A 15,523-nucleotide genomic window follows, 5' to 3' on the forward strand; every position below is an offset into this window, starting at 1 on the left:
TTCCTCCCCCATGCTTCCTCCAAACACGGCGAGTGGAGTTGATATCAAAAAGTTCTATTGTGGTCATTATCTGACCACATGACCTTCTCTTATGCCTCCTCTGGATTATTCAGTAGATTATTGGAGAACTTAAAAGGGCCCTGGACATGTGCTGGCGTGAGCAGCGGGAACTTGTGTGCCCTGCAGGATTTTAATGCATGACGGTGTAGTATGTTGCTAATGGTAATCTTGGAGACTGTGGTCCCAGCTCTCTTCAGGTCATTGACCAGGTCCTCCCGTGTAGTTCTGGGTATCCTTATCACACAAGGCGAGATCTTGTATGGAGCCCCAGACAGAGGAGGATTGACAGTTATCTTGTGTTTCTTCCATATTCTAATTATTGCGCCAACAGTTTTTGCTTTCTTACCAAGCTGCTTGCATATTGACCTGTAGCCCATCCCAGCCTTGTGTAGGTCTACGATTTTGTCCCTGGTGTCCTTAGCCATCTCTTTGATCCTGGCCATGGTGGAGAGGTTGGAGTGTGATTGATTGAGTGAGTGTGTGTGGACAGATGTTTTTATACAGGTGACAAGTTCAAACAGGTGAAATTAATACAGGGAAGGAGGGCAGAGTAGGAAGGAAGGCTTCTTTAAGAAAAACTAACAGGTCTGTGAGAGACAGAATGATTACTGGTTGGTAGGTGATCAAATATTTACTGCAATAAAATGCAAATTAATTATTTAGAGATCATACAATGTGATTCTCTGTATTTATTTTTTTAGATTCTGTCTCTAACAGTTGAAGTGTACCTACCATAAAAATTACAGAACTCTCCATTCTTGCAAAACCACCAATGTATCAAATACCTATTTTCCCCACTGTTTATACAGAGAGATGTTTGTTTTTGTACCATGTTAGCCAGTGGGTAGGAAATATAAAAAAAAACAAAACTTGAGAGTCTTCAGTAGTCTTCATATATGCAGCCTTCAGAAATTGTTTTAGCTATACCTGAAGAAGCCATTACTAGTTAGCCATTAAAAAAAGTTATCAACTACTGAAGACTCTCAAATTTTTTTTTTTTTTTTATATTTCCTATACAGAGAATGACAAATGCACATATATTTTGTGCGCCATACTTTGGTACAAGTCCCAGCATTCTGATACACAGTATTATAGCAGAGCTAAGGGAGCCTTCACACGATGTGACGCTGCGCTTATTCTGATCGTAAAAACACATTCAGAGTGAGCGGCGTAAAAAGCAGCTCCCATTGACTTGAATGGGAGCCGGCATACGTGCGCTCGCCATTGAAATCAATGGGAGGCTTTTTTCCCTATGCTTTCAATGTATTACGTGCGTAACGTGTTTTTACGATCAGAATGAGCGCAGCATTACATCGTGTGAAGGCTCCCTAAGTGTGTATCATACTACTAAAATTTTATGGGAAACTTAAGATCTCCAAACTCACCCAGGAATCTTTGCATAAGAACATCACCTTCCCAAGGCAGTATTTAGAGCCAAAACTGGAGCGTGGCAAATTCACAGAACAATGTATAATGGAAAAATTTGTGCCTCTTTTGTGTTTTGGACCTATTCTTAGTTTTGGTTTAGAAGAGGTGCAAATTTTTAGACTTTGAATGGACACAAGTGTTCCACATATTTTATTAAACTATATACAAAATCTGCATTGACCTGTATGAGAAATGGGAGCAAAAACATATAGTGCCAATTCTATACTATATTCCATAATGCTAAAGTACTTTTTTTTTTTTTTTTACAGTACACATTTTGTTAAAATATGATTAGGCATTATATTTTCTGCACATAATTTCCTGGAAACAACCCTTCTCTCCCATGAAGTCTTCCCTTCCACCAGCCAGAGGGATCTGAAAAAAAGGAGTAAAAATGAATGATATAACAAGCACAGGTCCACATAGCTGGGAAATCAAGATTACGATTAACTGGACAGGCCATTCCCTCTCTACAAAAAAAAAAAAAAAAAAGTTTTACTAAGCCAGTGGTTCTCAACCTTTCTAATGCCATGACCCCGCAATACAGTTCCTCATGTTGCGGTGGTCCCAAACCAAAAAATAATTTTGGTGGCTACTTCATAACTGTAAGGGCTAGTTCACACAGGGGGCGGTATAGCGGATCTATAGCGGATTTAGGCACTGAGAGTGACGCGGGGAGCCGCATCACTCTCGGGTCAAAACACACTTGCCACGACTGTCGCGGCTTCCCCCCCGAAGTCGGCTCAAATTAATGGGACTTGGGAGGTTGCTACCGCCAGGCGGACGCCACGGGTCACCGAGCTGTGGAATCCACCTGAAGAAAGGGCAGCCCACTTTTTTTTTCCGTGAGCGTCAGCATGCCGCTCACGCAAAAAACAAGCCTGGCGGTCTAAATAGACCTCCATTGTGAGATGGCGGATTATGACGTGGATTTCACACCATAATCTGCCCCCTCTGTGCCTGTGTGAATGGGCCTTAATTTTGCTACAACCCATATCTCCCAACTTTTGAAAAGTAGAAAGAAGGATAAAATGTGCAACAAATTTGGCTCCGCCCACTTTTATGTTGACTCCGCCCATTCTCATTCATTTTTCACGTGCTCCCACACAGTATAATCCTCCTACAGTCACCTGTAAATTATATGTCCCCCCTCTATCTCTCCCCCAGTTTCATATAACCTCTTCATCTGCCCCGTTTCATGTCCCCCTTCCATCTCTGCCCCCAGATTCATGTCCCCTCCATCTCTGCCCCCAGATTCATGTCCCCTCCATCTCTGTCCTCAGTTTCATGACCCCTCCATCTCTGCCCTCAGATTCATGTCCCCCCATCACTGCCCTCAGAATCATGTCCCCATCTCTGTCCCCAGATTCATGTCCCTCCATCTCTGCCCCCAGATTCATGTCCCCCCATCTCTGCCCCTAGATTCATATCCCCCCATCTCTGCCCCCAGATTCATGTCCCCCCATCTCTGCCCTCAGAATCATGTCCCCCATCTCCGTCCCCAGATTCATGTCCCTCCATCTCTGCCCCCAGATTCATGTCCCTCCATCTCTGCCCCCAGATTCATGTCCCTCCATCTCTGCCCCCAGATTCATGTCCCCCCATCTCTGCCCTCAGAATCAGGTGCTCCATCTCTGTCCCCAGATTCATGTCCCTCCATCTCTGCCCCCAGATTCATGTCCCTCCATCTCTGCCCCAGATTCATGTCCCTCCATCTCTGCCCCCAGATTCATGTCCCTCCATCTCTGCCCCCAGATTCATGTCCCCCCATCTCTGCCCTCAGAATCATGTCCCCCATCTCTGTCCTCAGATTCATGTCCCTCCATCTCTGTCCCCAGATTCATGTCCCCCATCTCTGTCCCCAGATTCATGTCCTTCCATCTCTGTCCCCAGATTCATGTCCCCCCATCTCTGCCCCCAGATTCATGTCCCCCCACCTCTGCCCTCAGAATCATGTCCCCCATCTCTGTCCCCAGATTCATGTCCCCCATCTCTGCCCACAGATTCATGTCCCCCATCTTGCTTACACACAGCCTGAACCTCCTATCACGCTCACACACAGCCTGAACCCGACTATTATGCTGACACACAGCCTGAAACACCCCCATCTTGCTCACACACAGCCTGCATCCCCTCCTATCATACTCACACACTGCTTGCATCCCCTTCCCACCTCTTGCTTACACTTGCTGTCTCCTCCCTCCATCTTACCTTCCAGTCTCCACTCACTGCAGCCTTCCCTTTCTGTGTAACTCGGCACTGTACTGAATAGCTCCGCCCACACCAGAGTCCGATCACATGGTCATGACGTCATCACAGGTCCTTCACCCCACTAGGATCTACCCTGCTGCAAAGGCAGTGCGGCTTCTCAGCGGCTAAAGCCATCGGAAATATGTATTTTCCGATGGCTTTAGGCGACCCCTGTGTTTTGGTCGTTCGACCCCCGCCGGGGTCGCGACCCACAGGTTGAGAACCGCTGTACTAAGCTGAGCAAATTGCTCAAACTCATAGTATAAAAACTAGAGGAACAATGAGATTGTCAGTGAATTCACTCTGATCCATTGAATTTGTGGTTCCTCTACATCACCATGGCCATATGCTCCATTCCCCCTACGCCAAACAGCAGCACAAGATGGGGTATTCCTGCCCCTGTGTGCTGTTAGGACAGGTGGAACTTTTAATTAGCTAACAGTTTTTCCCCCTATAAGAGGCCAGAGCGACCTCCTCCCCCCTGTGTTTTTTTCTGTCCTGTGCGACTGGACAGGTGGAGGAGGCTGTGGCCTCCTCTATGGTTTAGAATAAGGTGTCGTAGATCCTTTCTTCCCTTTCCCTTCTTTCTGAGTGAAAGATCTAGGTTTATACTGCAGTCTTTTGTCTTACCTGCCTTGTGCAGGTTACTGACTTTTTCAGCTGCAGTTCATTTACTGCCTGCAGTAAGGTAAGCCGTGTCCTCTTTCAGCTTTCCCTCTGTGTTCACTGCAGAGACTAAAAGCACTAATTTCTATTTGCTATGGGCACTCTGTCAACTTCACAATATCGAAGTCGATTCACCGCCATTATGGTAAGATCCAACCAAATTTTTGTATTTCTTGCGGTTTTTCAATGTGCATTTAATTCCTAAGCGGGGACTATATGCTGTGAACCTAAAAGAAGGGTTCATATACCTATGTACTATCATTACTTATTAGGTGCATATTTGCTTATTGCTCACATGATGGTGGATGCTCTAAGGCAATTTGTTGTAAGGTTATGCATGTCTGCACTGCTGTCAGTACGGGGTCCTCCAGCTAGGAGCCCTTCATTTATTGTTGTCATCTCCTGGGTGAAGGAGTACATGCAGATTTCTGGTAAGGTTCCCTCTCCCAGTTTTCATAAGAGGTCTTACTTAGAAATAGAAGCCCTAGTGGCTCAAGCTGTAGGGTTACAGACTTGTATGCCTGAATCCACAGTATCCTGGGTTCGATCCCAGTTGCACTTTGCATTTGTGATATAAAAAAAAAAAAAAAAAAGTTAATAAGGTACTTGTGGTTCTCATGGTCCATTCACATGGAGAAAGTCTCTAAACTTCATGCTGGACTCTGTCAGCTTGAAAATCTCCCTCCTCTAGGTGGGAAAAGATCATATCAGCAGTGCATTATTTATAGGTGATACAGCGGGTTTCCATCCTAACTGCCAAAGGTTACTGGATCTTATGTCAGGGTCTGCAGTTGCAGTCCCTTGGGCCATATAGCGCATGCGGCCTGCAGAAGGTAAGTCTGAGGCCTGGAATCACAACCCGTGGGGCCTGGAGGGGCTTCATTTTAAGGGCTGGATGTCCATGTCCAGATAGTCTGGACCCTGTTGACCACAGAGACAGCCCTCTCCGGTAGAGAGCGCATCTACAGGAGATTCCCATACGGGCAATGAGGAATTGGATGGAGGAGGCTGTGTCATCCAGCTGACAAAAAAACTCAGCAGTCTGGGTCAAGCCAATTTAGTTATTCCTCAAAATTTGTCTTTCATCCAGGTGGTGTTCCATCTTAAGGACGGGATGTCCATGGTCCAGCTAGCGCTGGACCCTGTTGACTATAAACGCCCCTCTCTCACTAGTGGGGCGAATCTAGAGAAAAATTCCATAGGAATAAAGTGGAATTGGATGAAGAGTTCATGGTCCAGTTTACCTGGACCCTGTTGCCCACTGATGCATCCCTCTCTGGTGGAGAGTGTCCACGGTCCAGCTAAGGCTGGAACCTGTTGACTACCTATGTCTCCCTCTCTGGTGGAGAGCACATCCAGATAAGCGTTCCATAGGAGGAACATGAAATTGAATGTAGAGTCCACGGTCCAATTTATCTGGACCCTGTTGACCACTGATGCATCCCTCTCTGGTGGAGAGTGTCCACGGTCCAGCTAAGGCCGGACCCTGTTGACTACCTATGTCTCCCTCTCTGTTGGAGAGAACATCCAGATAAGCGTTCCATAGGAGGAACATGAAATTGAATGTAGAGTCCACGGTCCAATTTATCTGGACCCTGTTGACCACTGATGCATCCCTCTCTGGTGGAGAGTGTCCACGGTCCAGCTAAGGCCGGACCCTGTTGACTACCTATGTCTCCCTCTCTGGTGGAGAGCACATCTAGAGAAGCATTCCATAGGAGGAACATGAAATTAAATGTAGAGTCCACGGTCCAGTTTACCTGGACCCTGTTGACCACTGATGCATCCCTCTCTGGTGGAGAGTGGCCATGGTCCATCTAACGCCAGACCCTGTTGACTACCTATGCCTCCCTCTCTGAGGAGAGCACATCTAGATCGGCTGGGTAGGCTATTTGGTCTCATCATATGTCCGCCTGATCACGGCTATCCAAGATCCATCGGTCCTTCAACTTGTTCAAGCCAGACAAATACGTAAGGACCCTCCCTCTCAAGGGCATCAAGCAACTTTATCTAGACAGCTCTCCCATTCGGCAAATCCTTGGCCCCCCACACCTTCACAAAGGTAGTGGCCCCGGTCGTAGCCGCCCTGCGCCTCCAAGGGATCTTATTGTCCCATAACTAGACGAATGGCTCCTAAAAGCCCGGTCAAAGGAGGTGCTTGCCACACAGTTGGAATCCACTGTGGCTTTCCTAAATGAGCTGGGCTGGCTAATAAACTGGCAGAAGTCGGTAGTGGTTCCATCTACCCCGATTCAATTTCTGGGTTTATCTTGGATTCTCTCAGCATGATGATCTCCCTGCCTCCTCCTTGGAAGGAGAAGATTGGTCAAGCGGCTCATCAACTATCCACAACCCGGAAGGTTACTATCAGGACCGCCATGAAGGTCCTAGGTCTCATGTCCGCAGCCATCAAGGCAGTTCTGTGGGCCCTATGGCACATGCGCCCCTTACAGTGCGAGATCCTGAGAGTCGGGAACCACAGTCCTTCGGGGCTACAGAAGCCTATCCAGTTATCCATCAGAACCCGTCGATCACTGGCTTGGTGGTCCCAGCTCAGAGACGGGAAATCCACGGTCCAGACATCCTGGACCCTGTTGACCACAGATGCCTCCCTCACAAGATGGGGAGTGCTTCTGGGGGAGACCCCGGTACGTGGGACCTGGAACCAGCTTAGAGAAGGCTCATTTGTCCAACTGGCGAGAGCTCACTGCGGTGCACCGTGTGCTTCTAATGTTTGCACCCCACCTGCAAGGGAAAGCTGTGAGAGTGAAACAGACAACTTAACAGCAGTCCGATATATCAGCAAACAAGGGGGGAACCAGATCCCCCTCGCTTCTGCAGGTGACAAATCTAATATTCTCCTGGTGGAGAGGAATCTTTCACAACTATCAGCGGTTCATATTCAAGGTGGGCTGAACATCCTTGCGGATCAGCTAAGCAGAGGCCTGGTGATGACAGGCGAATGGTCCCTAAATCCGGACATCTTTCATCATCTCACTGAGATGTGGGGTCTCCCCGAGGTGGACCTGATGGCCACCCAGTACAACGCCAAAGTGACAAGGTTTTGCTCCCTCTACCGGGAAGACAATCCTTTGGCGGTAGATGCCCTGTTAATACCTTGGAGGTTCAAACTGGCATACGTTTTTCCTCCTATTCTGATGATTCCGAAGGTATTGGCGAAACTCAGGCAGGACCAGACTTCGGCAATAGTGATCATGCCGTTCTGGCCAAAAAAGGGCATGGTTTACCCACCTCATCCTAATGAGTCAAGGGACCTACTGGAGGCCTCCACAAGTCCAAAACCTGGTAATTCTGAACTGACAGCTCTGCCAGGACCTGGACAGGTTCAACCTCATGGCCTGGAGGTTGACCGCATCGTATACGGAGATAGACGATTATCCCAGGCCGTTCTAAGAACGTTGGCCCATTCAAGAGCGGATTCAACTAACAGGAGTTACCAAAGGATCTCGGATAGGCAGCTTAATAACTCTGCTATCGAATCGGTTTTGGAGTTCCTACAGAGTGACCTGGATAAGGGGCTAACTCCAGCTACCCTGAAGGTTCATGTTTCAGCACTTTCCGCTCTTCTAGGGACCTGGTTATAACAAGATCCTCTATTAAAGTAATTCCTTAAAGGGGCCTCTAGGCTCCGCCCTCAGATGCAGCCCCCTGTCCCGCAATGGGACTTGGCTGCGGTTCTTCAGGGGCTTTGTTCTCCCCCGTTTGAACTCTTAACAGAAGTGGACTGGAGATATCTCTCCTACAAGGTAACCTTCTTGTTGGCAATTACCTCTGCCAAAAGGATTGGAGAATTACAAGCTTTGGCTGCCTCGGAGCCATTCATTACCTTTTTCCCTGATAGGGTTCAACTTGGGTTCATCCAGGGATTTTGTCCTAGGGTCGCATATATCTGCGCATATATTTGGATTGCACAGCTTCCTTTCGAAGAACCTGCTCATCAATACCTACGGCCGTAACAAAGGTGTTAAAGCCACCCTGTCAAGATGGATCAGGGAGGCCATCGCTTGCTCTCTTCGCGCTCAAGACCTACCAGTACCGGAATTGGACCAACTTCCCGGTCAGAGAGACGCTCGCTCGCTCTCCTTAGAGCAGATATGTTCCGCTGCTTCCTGGAGTTTTCATCTGATGTTCGCCAGACACTGCAGATTGGACTGGCGCAGCTCAGAGGCCACAGCCTTCGGACATTCTGTCTTGGCATCTGCTTGCCAAGATCTCCCACCCTAGTTGAGATTTTACTTGCTAGATCCCCATCTTGTGCTGCTGTTTGGCGTAGGGGGAATGGAAGATTATAAAGATAATCTGTTTTCCCTTAGCCCAAACAGCAGCACAAGGCTCCCTCCCATTGTTTATGGTAATGTTTGTATTGTTATATTGCCTTTTATACTTTTTGACTAACACAGGGGGGAGGAGGTCGCTCTGGCCTCTTATAGGGGGAAAAACTGTTAGCTAATTAAAAGTTCCACCTGTCCTAACAGCACACAGGGGCAGGAATACCCCATCTTGTGCTGCTGTTTGGGCTAAGGGAAAACAGATTATCTTTATAATCTTCCATTGTGAGTACTTATAACAAGGAACAAAGGGAAAACATCAGGAATTCATGGAGCCCCATAACAAGTTGGAATTGGGTTCCCCAGGGTGAAGAAGAACAGTTGTTGCAGAAACAATGTGTTTTTTATCTTGATACGTTTAAGTAAATGTGTTTGAAGAGTAAAAAATAATAATCCCAGTAGCTATTATAACAATTGTGCACATTAATCCTTTCAGTTGCATATTTTTCTCTACAGCCTCCCTTATTAGGCTACATACTGACTGACTCCTACTGTTTCATTAAAGGGATAATGAGTTTCTGACAGGATAGAAGAACATTTCTGACAGCATCTGAAACCTAGCAGAGAGAATAGATCAATGTGTTGTGAGAGGGCCTATGGGACCCTATAGCAATTTCCTACCCTGCCTATTGGCAACCCATATCCAGCAGGTACTATGGAGGTACACCCCACCCAATGTATCTGATCAAATGTTTATGTTTGAAGCCAAAGCCAGTTGTGGATCATATAGGCTAAAAACCTAAAAAGGACAGCTTGTGCTTTTTTGAAACCACTCCTAGTTTTGGCTTTAAAAACTGTATTAAAAAAACTGTCCGAATCCTAAGTAGGAAATGTTTTGAAATGAACTAGAGCTAGAAATAAGACTTTATAGAAGCTAATCGTAAATTTAGCATTAGCTTGTCATTTATGCAAATTTTAGGTAGAAAGTACACATTGTCATTTTGTATAAAGAAAAATATCTTTGTACCGTGTTAGCCAGTGGATATGAAATAAGAAATTTTTTTGAGAGAAGTCTTCAGTAGTTCATACCTTTATTAATGGCTAACTTAAAAAATGATGACATATTGCGAGCTTTCGGGATATTTAAGCTATCCCTTAATCAGGCTGGTATATTCTGAAATCTCGCAATATGTCATCATTTTTTAAGTTGGCCATTAATAAAGGTATCAACTACTGAAGACTTCTCTCAAAAATTTTTTAATGAAATTGTCATTTGTCATTTAACTCACCTTCTAGAAGAATGTCAATGACTTCATTAACATTAAAGCTAAGTTCATCAACATCTTGTCCTATGTATTGATAAATGGCTCTACACCGAGGGCCCACAGGCTTAATCTGGGGTTTGGGTCGACCCACTCCAGGTGGTGGTCTCTGAGTTACACTTTTTCTCCTCTGTGCCCTAAAGTGGAGATAACATAGCCAAGTAAAATATTATAAACAGAATTTCTGACCTGCAAAGAAATCACTTGCAAGGCAAGTGGTTAAAAAAAAGGTTGTCTGGTAAGTCTTTGCAGGACTTTTCTTTTTGCCGATTTATGCAGTTTCTGTGGTTCAAATGTGAACTTAGTCACACACTAATATGTAATATTTATTTTTTATGTTTTTGTATAGTTTGTAGTATGTGTAGCAAAAAAGACAGCTTTACTTTTTGAAAAATGAAAGGCTATGTTCACATTTTTTTGTTAGCTCCCTCTCTCCTCACCCCCCTTCTTCTCTCCCTCCCTCCCATACACCCCCACCCTGTCTCTCTAGCTATCCTTTCCATCCCATTATACTTATGTGTCTTCCTTCCAGTCTTCCTCCTGCGGGATGGTCTCTCCCTCTTTTCTGATTTTGCCTGCGCGCGCAATACTCCCAGTGCTGCTCTATGCTTTGCAGCTGACAATGCACCTCTACTATGCTGGTGTGGGAGCTGCTTACACATTTGTGCAGTATAGGTGGATTATCAGCTGCAGAGCACAGAGCAGCACTGGGACTATTACGCACGCCAGCAGTCAGAAAACAGGGAGAAGCCATCCTGCAGGAGAAAGCCAGGAAGGAAGAGAGCTAAGTATAATGGAGTGGATGGGGGGAGTAGTAGGCGTTCTGCATCCGCTCCTCACACAACCGTCTCCAAGATTTCTCTCGTGCATCCCCCATACTCTGGAACTCCTTACCAAGATGCATAAGACTGACCCTCACAATCACTGGCTTCAAGAAGGCCCTGAAGACTCACCTATTCAGGAAGGCCTACAACCCCCAATAACACTACTGTCACCACACCACCATCTGAACAGTCTCTCCCCTCACCTTCTGTCTCTATTCCTCTTCCCTCATAGATTGTAAGCCTTCGCAGGCAGGGCCCTTTATCCCACTGTGCCAGTCAGTCATTGTTAATTTTATATTTGTCTGTATATTTTGTGGACTGTATGTATCCTCCAAATGTAAAGCACCATGGAATTAATGGTGCTATATAAATAAACAATGATTGATATTAAAATAATAAAATAGTATTGACGTTCCGTTTCGGGAAACAGATTGTCACCAGTGTTAAATATTATGGTATTTCAATATTCATGGCATACATAGGGTTAATGATCTGCTGTATTTTGGTACATGGGTGGAGTTAGCGTACACCATTTTAGAGTTGTCTTTACAAAGCAACAATATGGAAGGCAACACCCCCTCTCATGAACATAAATGAGTGACAGACACACGTCTGGGCCATTGTGGGTGGTGGCCATCCATGTGGGATCTATGGCAGGTCTGCCTGCTATCTCTCTCTGTCATCCTGGACAAGATGCTGTGACCAGCCCAGAGTCCATCAACCAGATGATCAAGCGTGAATCAAACTGTAACTCTACAAGATATCCAGTTGAAGAAACCTACCTATGAGCTTCTCTGATGATGTAAGCTAATGAGACATTGACTGATATTTCTGTGTTTCTGGAAGTTTTCCCCTGTTCCTGTGTTTTCCTTGGAAACATTAACCCCTTCCCGCCGATGGCACTTTTTGACTTCCTGACCAAGCTCGTTTTTTCAAAACTGACAAGTATCACTTTATGTGGCAATAACTTTGGAATGCTTTAACTTACCAAAGTAATTTTGAGATTTTTTTTTCGTAACACATTGTACTTCATGTTAGTGGTACATTTTGGTTCATATGTTTTGTGTTTAATTATGAAAAAATAGGAAATTTGGTGGAAATTTTGAAAAATATGCATTTTAGAAAGTTTGAAATGATGTGCGTTGCATACAGATAGTCATACCACCAAAATTATATCATAAATCTCATGTCCCAGATCTCTGCTTTATGTCGGCATCAAACTTTAGTCACCTTTTTATTTTTTAGAAGGTTTACAAGTGAAACAACAATATTCAAAATTTTCAAGAAATTTCCAAAACCCATTTTTTAAGGGACTAATCCAGTTATGAAGGGGTTTTGAAAGACCCTTGTATTAAAACCCCCCATAAATCACCCCATTTTCAAAACTGCACCCCTTAAATAAGCCAAAACAACATATACCTAGTATTTTAACCCTATAAATGCTTAACAGGAATTAATACAAAATGGAGGTGAAATTTTCAAATTTGATTTTATTTTACTAATATTTTCATTTAGCCCTAGAATTTGCACATTCACAAGGGGTTAAAGGAGAAAACGCATCCCACAATTTGTTATGCAAGTTCTCCCGACTACCATAGTACCCTACTTGTGGGTGTAAACTAATATATGGACGCACCGCGAGATGCAAAAGGGAAAGCGTGCCAAGGAGCTTTTAGAGGGCAGATCTGGTTGTGATCAGTTTCAGGAACCATGTCTCATTTATAAAGCACTTGAGGAGTCAAAACAGTGGAAACCTCTAGAAAGTGACCCCATTTTGAAAACCGCACCCCTCAAAGAATTTATCAAGTGATATAGTGAGCATTAGTAACCCAGAAGTGAATATGTAAGCTGTGTGGAGTAAATTGGGTACACCAAATCCCATTCTATTTTCCCACTAGCTCATATGACACGGACAGGGAAGAGGAGCATTCTGGGGGATCAGCGCTGGTGTATTTCTCTCATAAGCTCTAAATACGGGGTGTCCCCTGAAAACGCTCGCACAGCTTACACATTTCCTTCTAGTCGCAGCCACTTATGTCCTAATGATTTGGCGACTTTTGGGGTTTTTGTCTTCACATTGTACAAGCTAGATTTTTATTTTCTTGCAATGTGACCATATATGAGGGCTTGGTGTTTGCGGTATTAGATGTGCCTTTCAATGCCACCATTTTGGGGTGCCTGTAACTTATTGACTACATTTTATTAACTCTTTCTGGGTGGGATGTAAAAGGAAACATCAATTCTGGCATTGCTTTTTAGCATTTATTTTTTTCCCGTGCAGAGTACAGCATAAGTAACATGTTACCTTTATTCTGTGGGTCAGTACGGTTACGGCAATACCTCATTTATATTATTTTTTTGATGCATTGCTATTTGTGCAGAATAAAATTAAATTTAGGGAAAAAAAAATATTTTTGCATCGCCATCTTCTGAAAGGCATAACATTTTTTATTTTTCGGTAGACAGAGCTGGCTGAGGGCTTAGTTTTTGCGGGATGACCTCTGCTTTTTATTGGTACCATTTTGGTTTTCATCTGACCATTTGATTACTTTTTATTGAACATTTTGTAAGGGAAAGGTGGTGAATAATCATTATTTTGTGCGGTTTTCTACTTTTTTTTTTTATGACGTTCGGGTTAAATAATATTTTAATTTTAGTGTTCAGATTATTACGGATGCGGTGATACCAAATATGTAATGTTTTTTCTATTTTTCTTTATTTTACATAATAAACCATTTTATATGGGGAAAAGGGGATTTTTGGGGCTTTATTTATTTCTTATTTATTTTAAACTTATTTAAACTTTTTTCTTTTTACTTTTTTTTTCTTTTTTCTGTCCCCACGGGGGATTGAAGCGTGATCTGCTGATCACTGCTTCACTAGATGTATCTGTAATACACGTGTTACATGTGTATTGCAGAGCACAGGAAGCAGTTATCCTGTGCAGACGCAAGGGATGACTGCTTCCATTCCTGGCAGGATCAATCAGGTAAGTGGAGGGGACGGCATGGGGCAGACCCGGGGTCACTGATCAGACCCCGAGCTGCCCACTACCAACATCGGCACTATTATGACCCGATCCCTGGAGATGCCGGCGGTCATGTTTGTCCGCTGGCATCTCAGGGGTTAACACCCGCGCTCGGACCCTGTTCTGACCGCGGGTGTTACAGGGCATTGTCAGCCGTAACATATGGCTGACACCCGCAGGGCATGATGCGCACACAGGTTCTGTGTGCGTACCATGCAGCCGCCGTAGTAGTACGGCGGTTTGCGAGAAGTCCTTCCCGACAGCGCCGTACTATTACAGCGGATGTCAGGAAGGGGTTAATAAACCTCTACACTGTTTTTATAACACGTTGACTCTTCCTATCATGTTAAGACCTCTCAACACGTGATCACAAGTTTCACCAAATACTGGACATTTTACAACCAGATAGCCAGTAAATATCCCTGGTAAATATACATTTTTGATAAATTATGTTATTTAGAAAGTAGGCAGGGAGAGGGTGTTTAGATTAGTGTAGGAATTAGCTTTTATCCTGGACAACCCCTTTAATGTTTGCAGGATGCTGAGAAGCTAGAAAAAAAGTCAGAATGGTGGATTTTGGAGAAATGATAAGGAACTGTGTGACTTTCTTACAGGCTTAGTTTTTATGGCATTCACTGTTCAGCCAAAATGACATGTCACCTGTATTCTATGTTTCGGTACTATTCTGGGGATAATAAGTTTACATTGTAACCCCTTAACAAAAATCCAAAATGTTGCAAAAAGTTTTGTTTCATAAAGTCGGCAAATTCTGACACTCGTACCTTTTTTAGAGTTCCGTGAATGAGAATGCATAGAGCTTGTTTTTTTTGTGAAGCCAAGTGTACTTTTTAGTTATACCATTTTGGGGAATGATCACTTTTTATTCAAATTTTAAGCAGATGCGAAACAACGATTCTCCCCCTACCCCGTTGTGGCCTTCAGCATACAAATACAATATTTATATAGATTTGTAGGTGTTTTCGGACACAGGAACATCTAATTTGTATGTGTTTCATGCTATTTTTTTTTTTATTTAGTTTTATATGTATTCTAGGGAAAGGGGGGTGATTTGGACTCTTAGATCTTTATAGTATTTTTTCTCATTTTAGAACTTTTTTTTTTTAAAAAAAAATATTTTATTAGCACTTCTAGTGGACTTGAACCTGCAACTGGTTGCACGTTCCCTGGACTGCAATACAACTGTATTGTAGTCTATTGGAGATTTGCTACATTACTATTTTGGTCTTTCATAATGTTCTTCTTCAGCCACACATGTAGATGACGACAAGATAGATCTTGTCTTCTATTGATTCCTCACAGTTTCTAAATTTACTGAGTCTTCTCTGCCGCTCTCTGATCATAACCTTCTGTCTCTCATCATCAGTGCTCTCTCCCCTTTATCTCCACCTCAAAAACATCTCCAGAATACGCCCTTACCAGAGATACATTAAAGACATTTATTGTTGCTCTGATTCACTCTCGCCTTGACTACTGTAACTCTCTACTAATGGGTATTCCCCTTACTAAACTCTTTCCTCTACAATCTTACTAATATTATAAATGTGAAAGCTTATGTGTTTGTTACTCGATCGCGGCTGAACGGATTTGAATGAAATTTTGCACATAGATAGTTTGTAGCCTCAATTAACACATAGA

The 15,523-nt window shown here is 44.0% G+C and overlaps 1 protein-coding gene across 1 annotated transcript in view; it reads right to left on the minus strand.

Annotated features, from left to right (window-relative positions):
- Positions 1-1,753: 1,753 nt before the first annotated feature.
- MYO1F (myosin IF) overlaps positions 1,754-15,523 on the minus strand; it is a 121,366-nt gene continuing 107,596 nt past the window's right edge. The window contains exons 27-28 of the mRNA XM_075282925.1: positions 9,983-10,152; positions 1,754-1,863 (exon numbers count right to left, since the gene is read on the minus strand). Of these exons, the coding sequence (XP_075139026.1) occupies positions 1,787-1,863; positions 9,983-10,152 (247 nt within the window). The 3' untranslated portion in view covers positions 1,754-1,786. The remainder of the gene's footprint in view (positions 1,864-9,982; positions 10,153-15,523) is intronic.

This window comes from Leptodactylus fuscus, chromosome 1 (assembly GCF_031893055.1).
Source record: "Leptodactylus fuscus isolate aLepFus1 chromosome 1, aLepFus1.hap2, whole genome shotgun sequence".
Lineage (NCBI taxonomy): Eukaryota > Metazoa > Chordata > Amphibia > Anura > Leptodactylidae > Leptodactylus > Leptodactylus fuscus.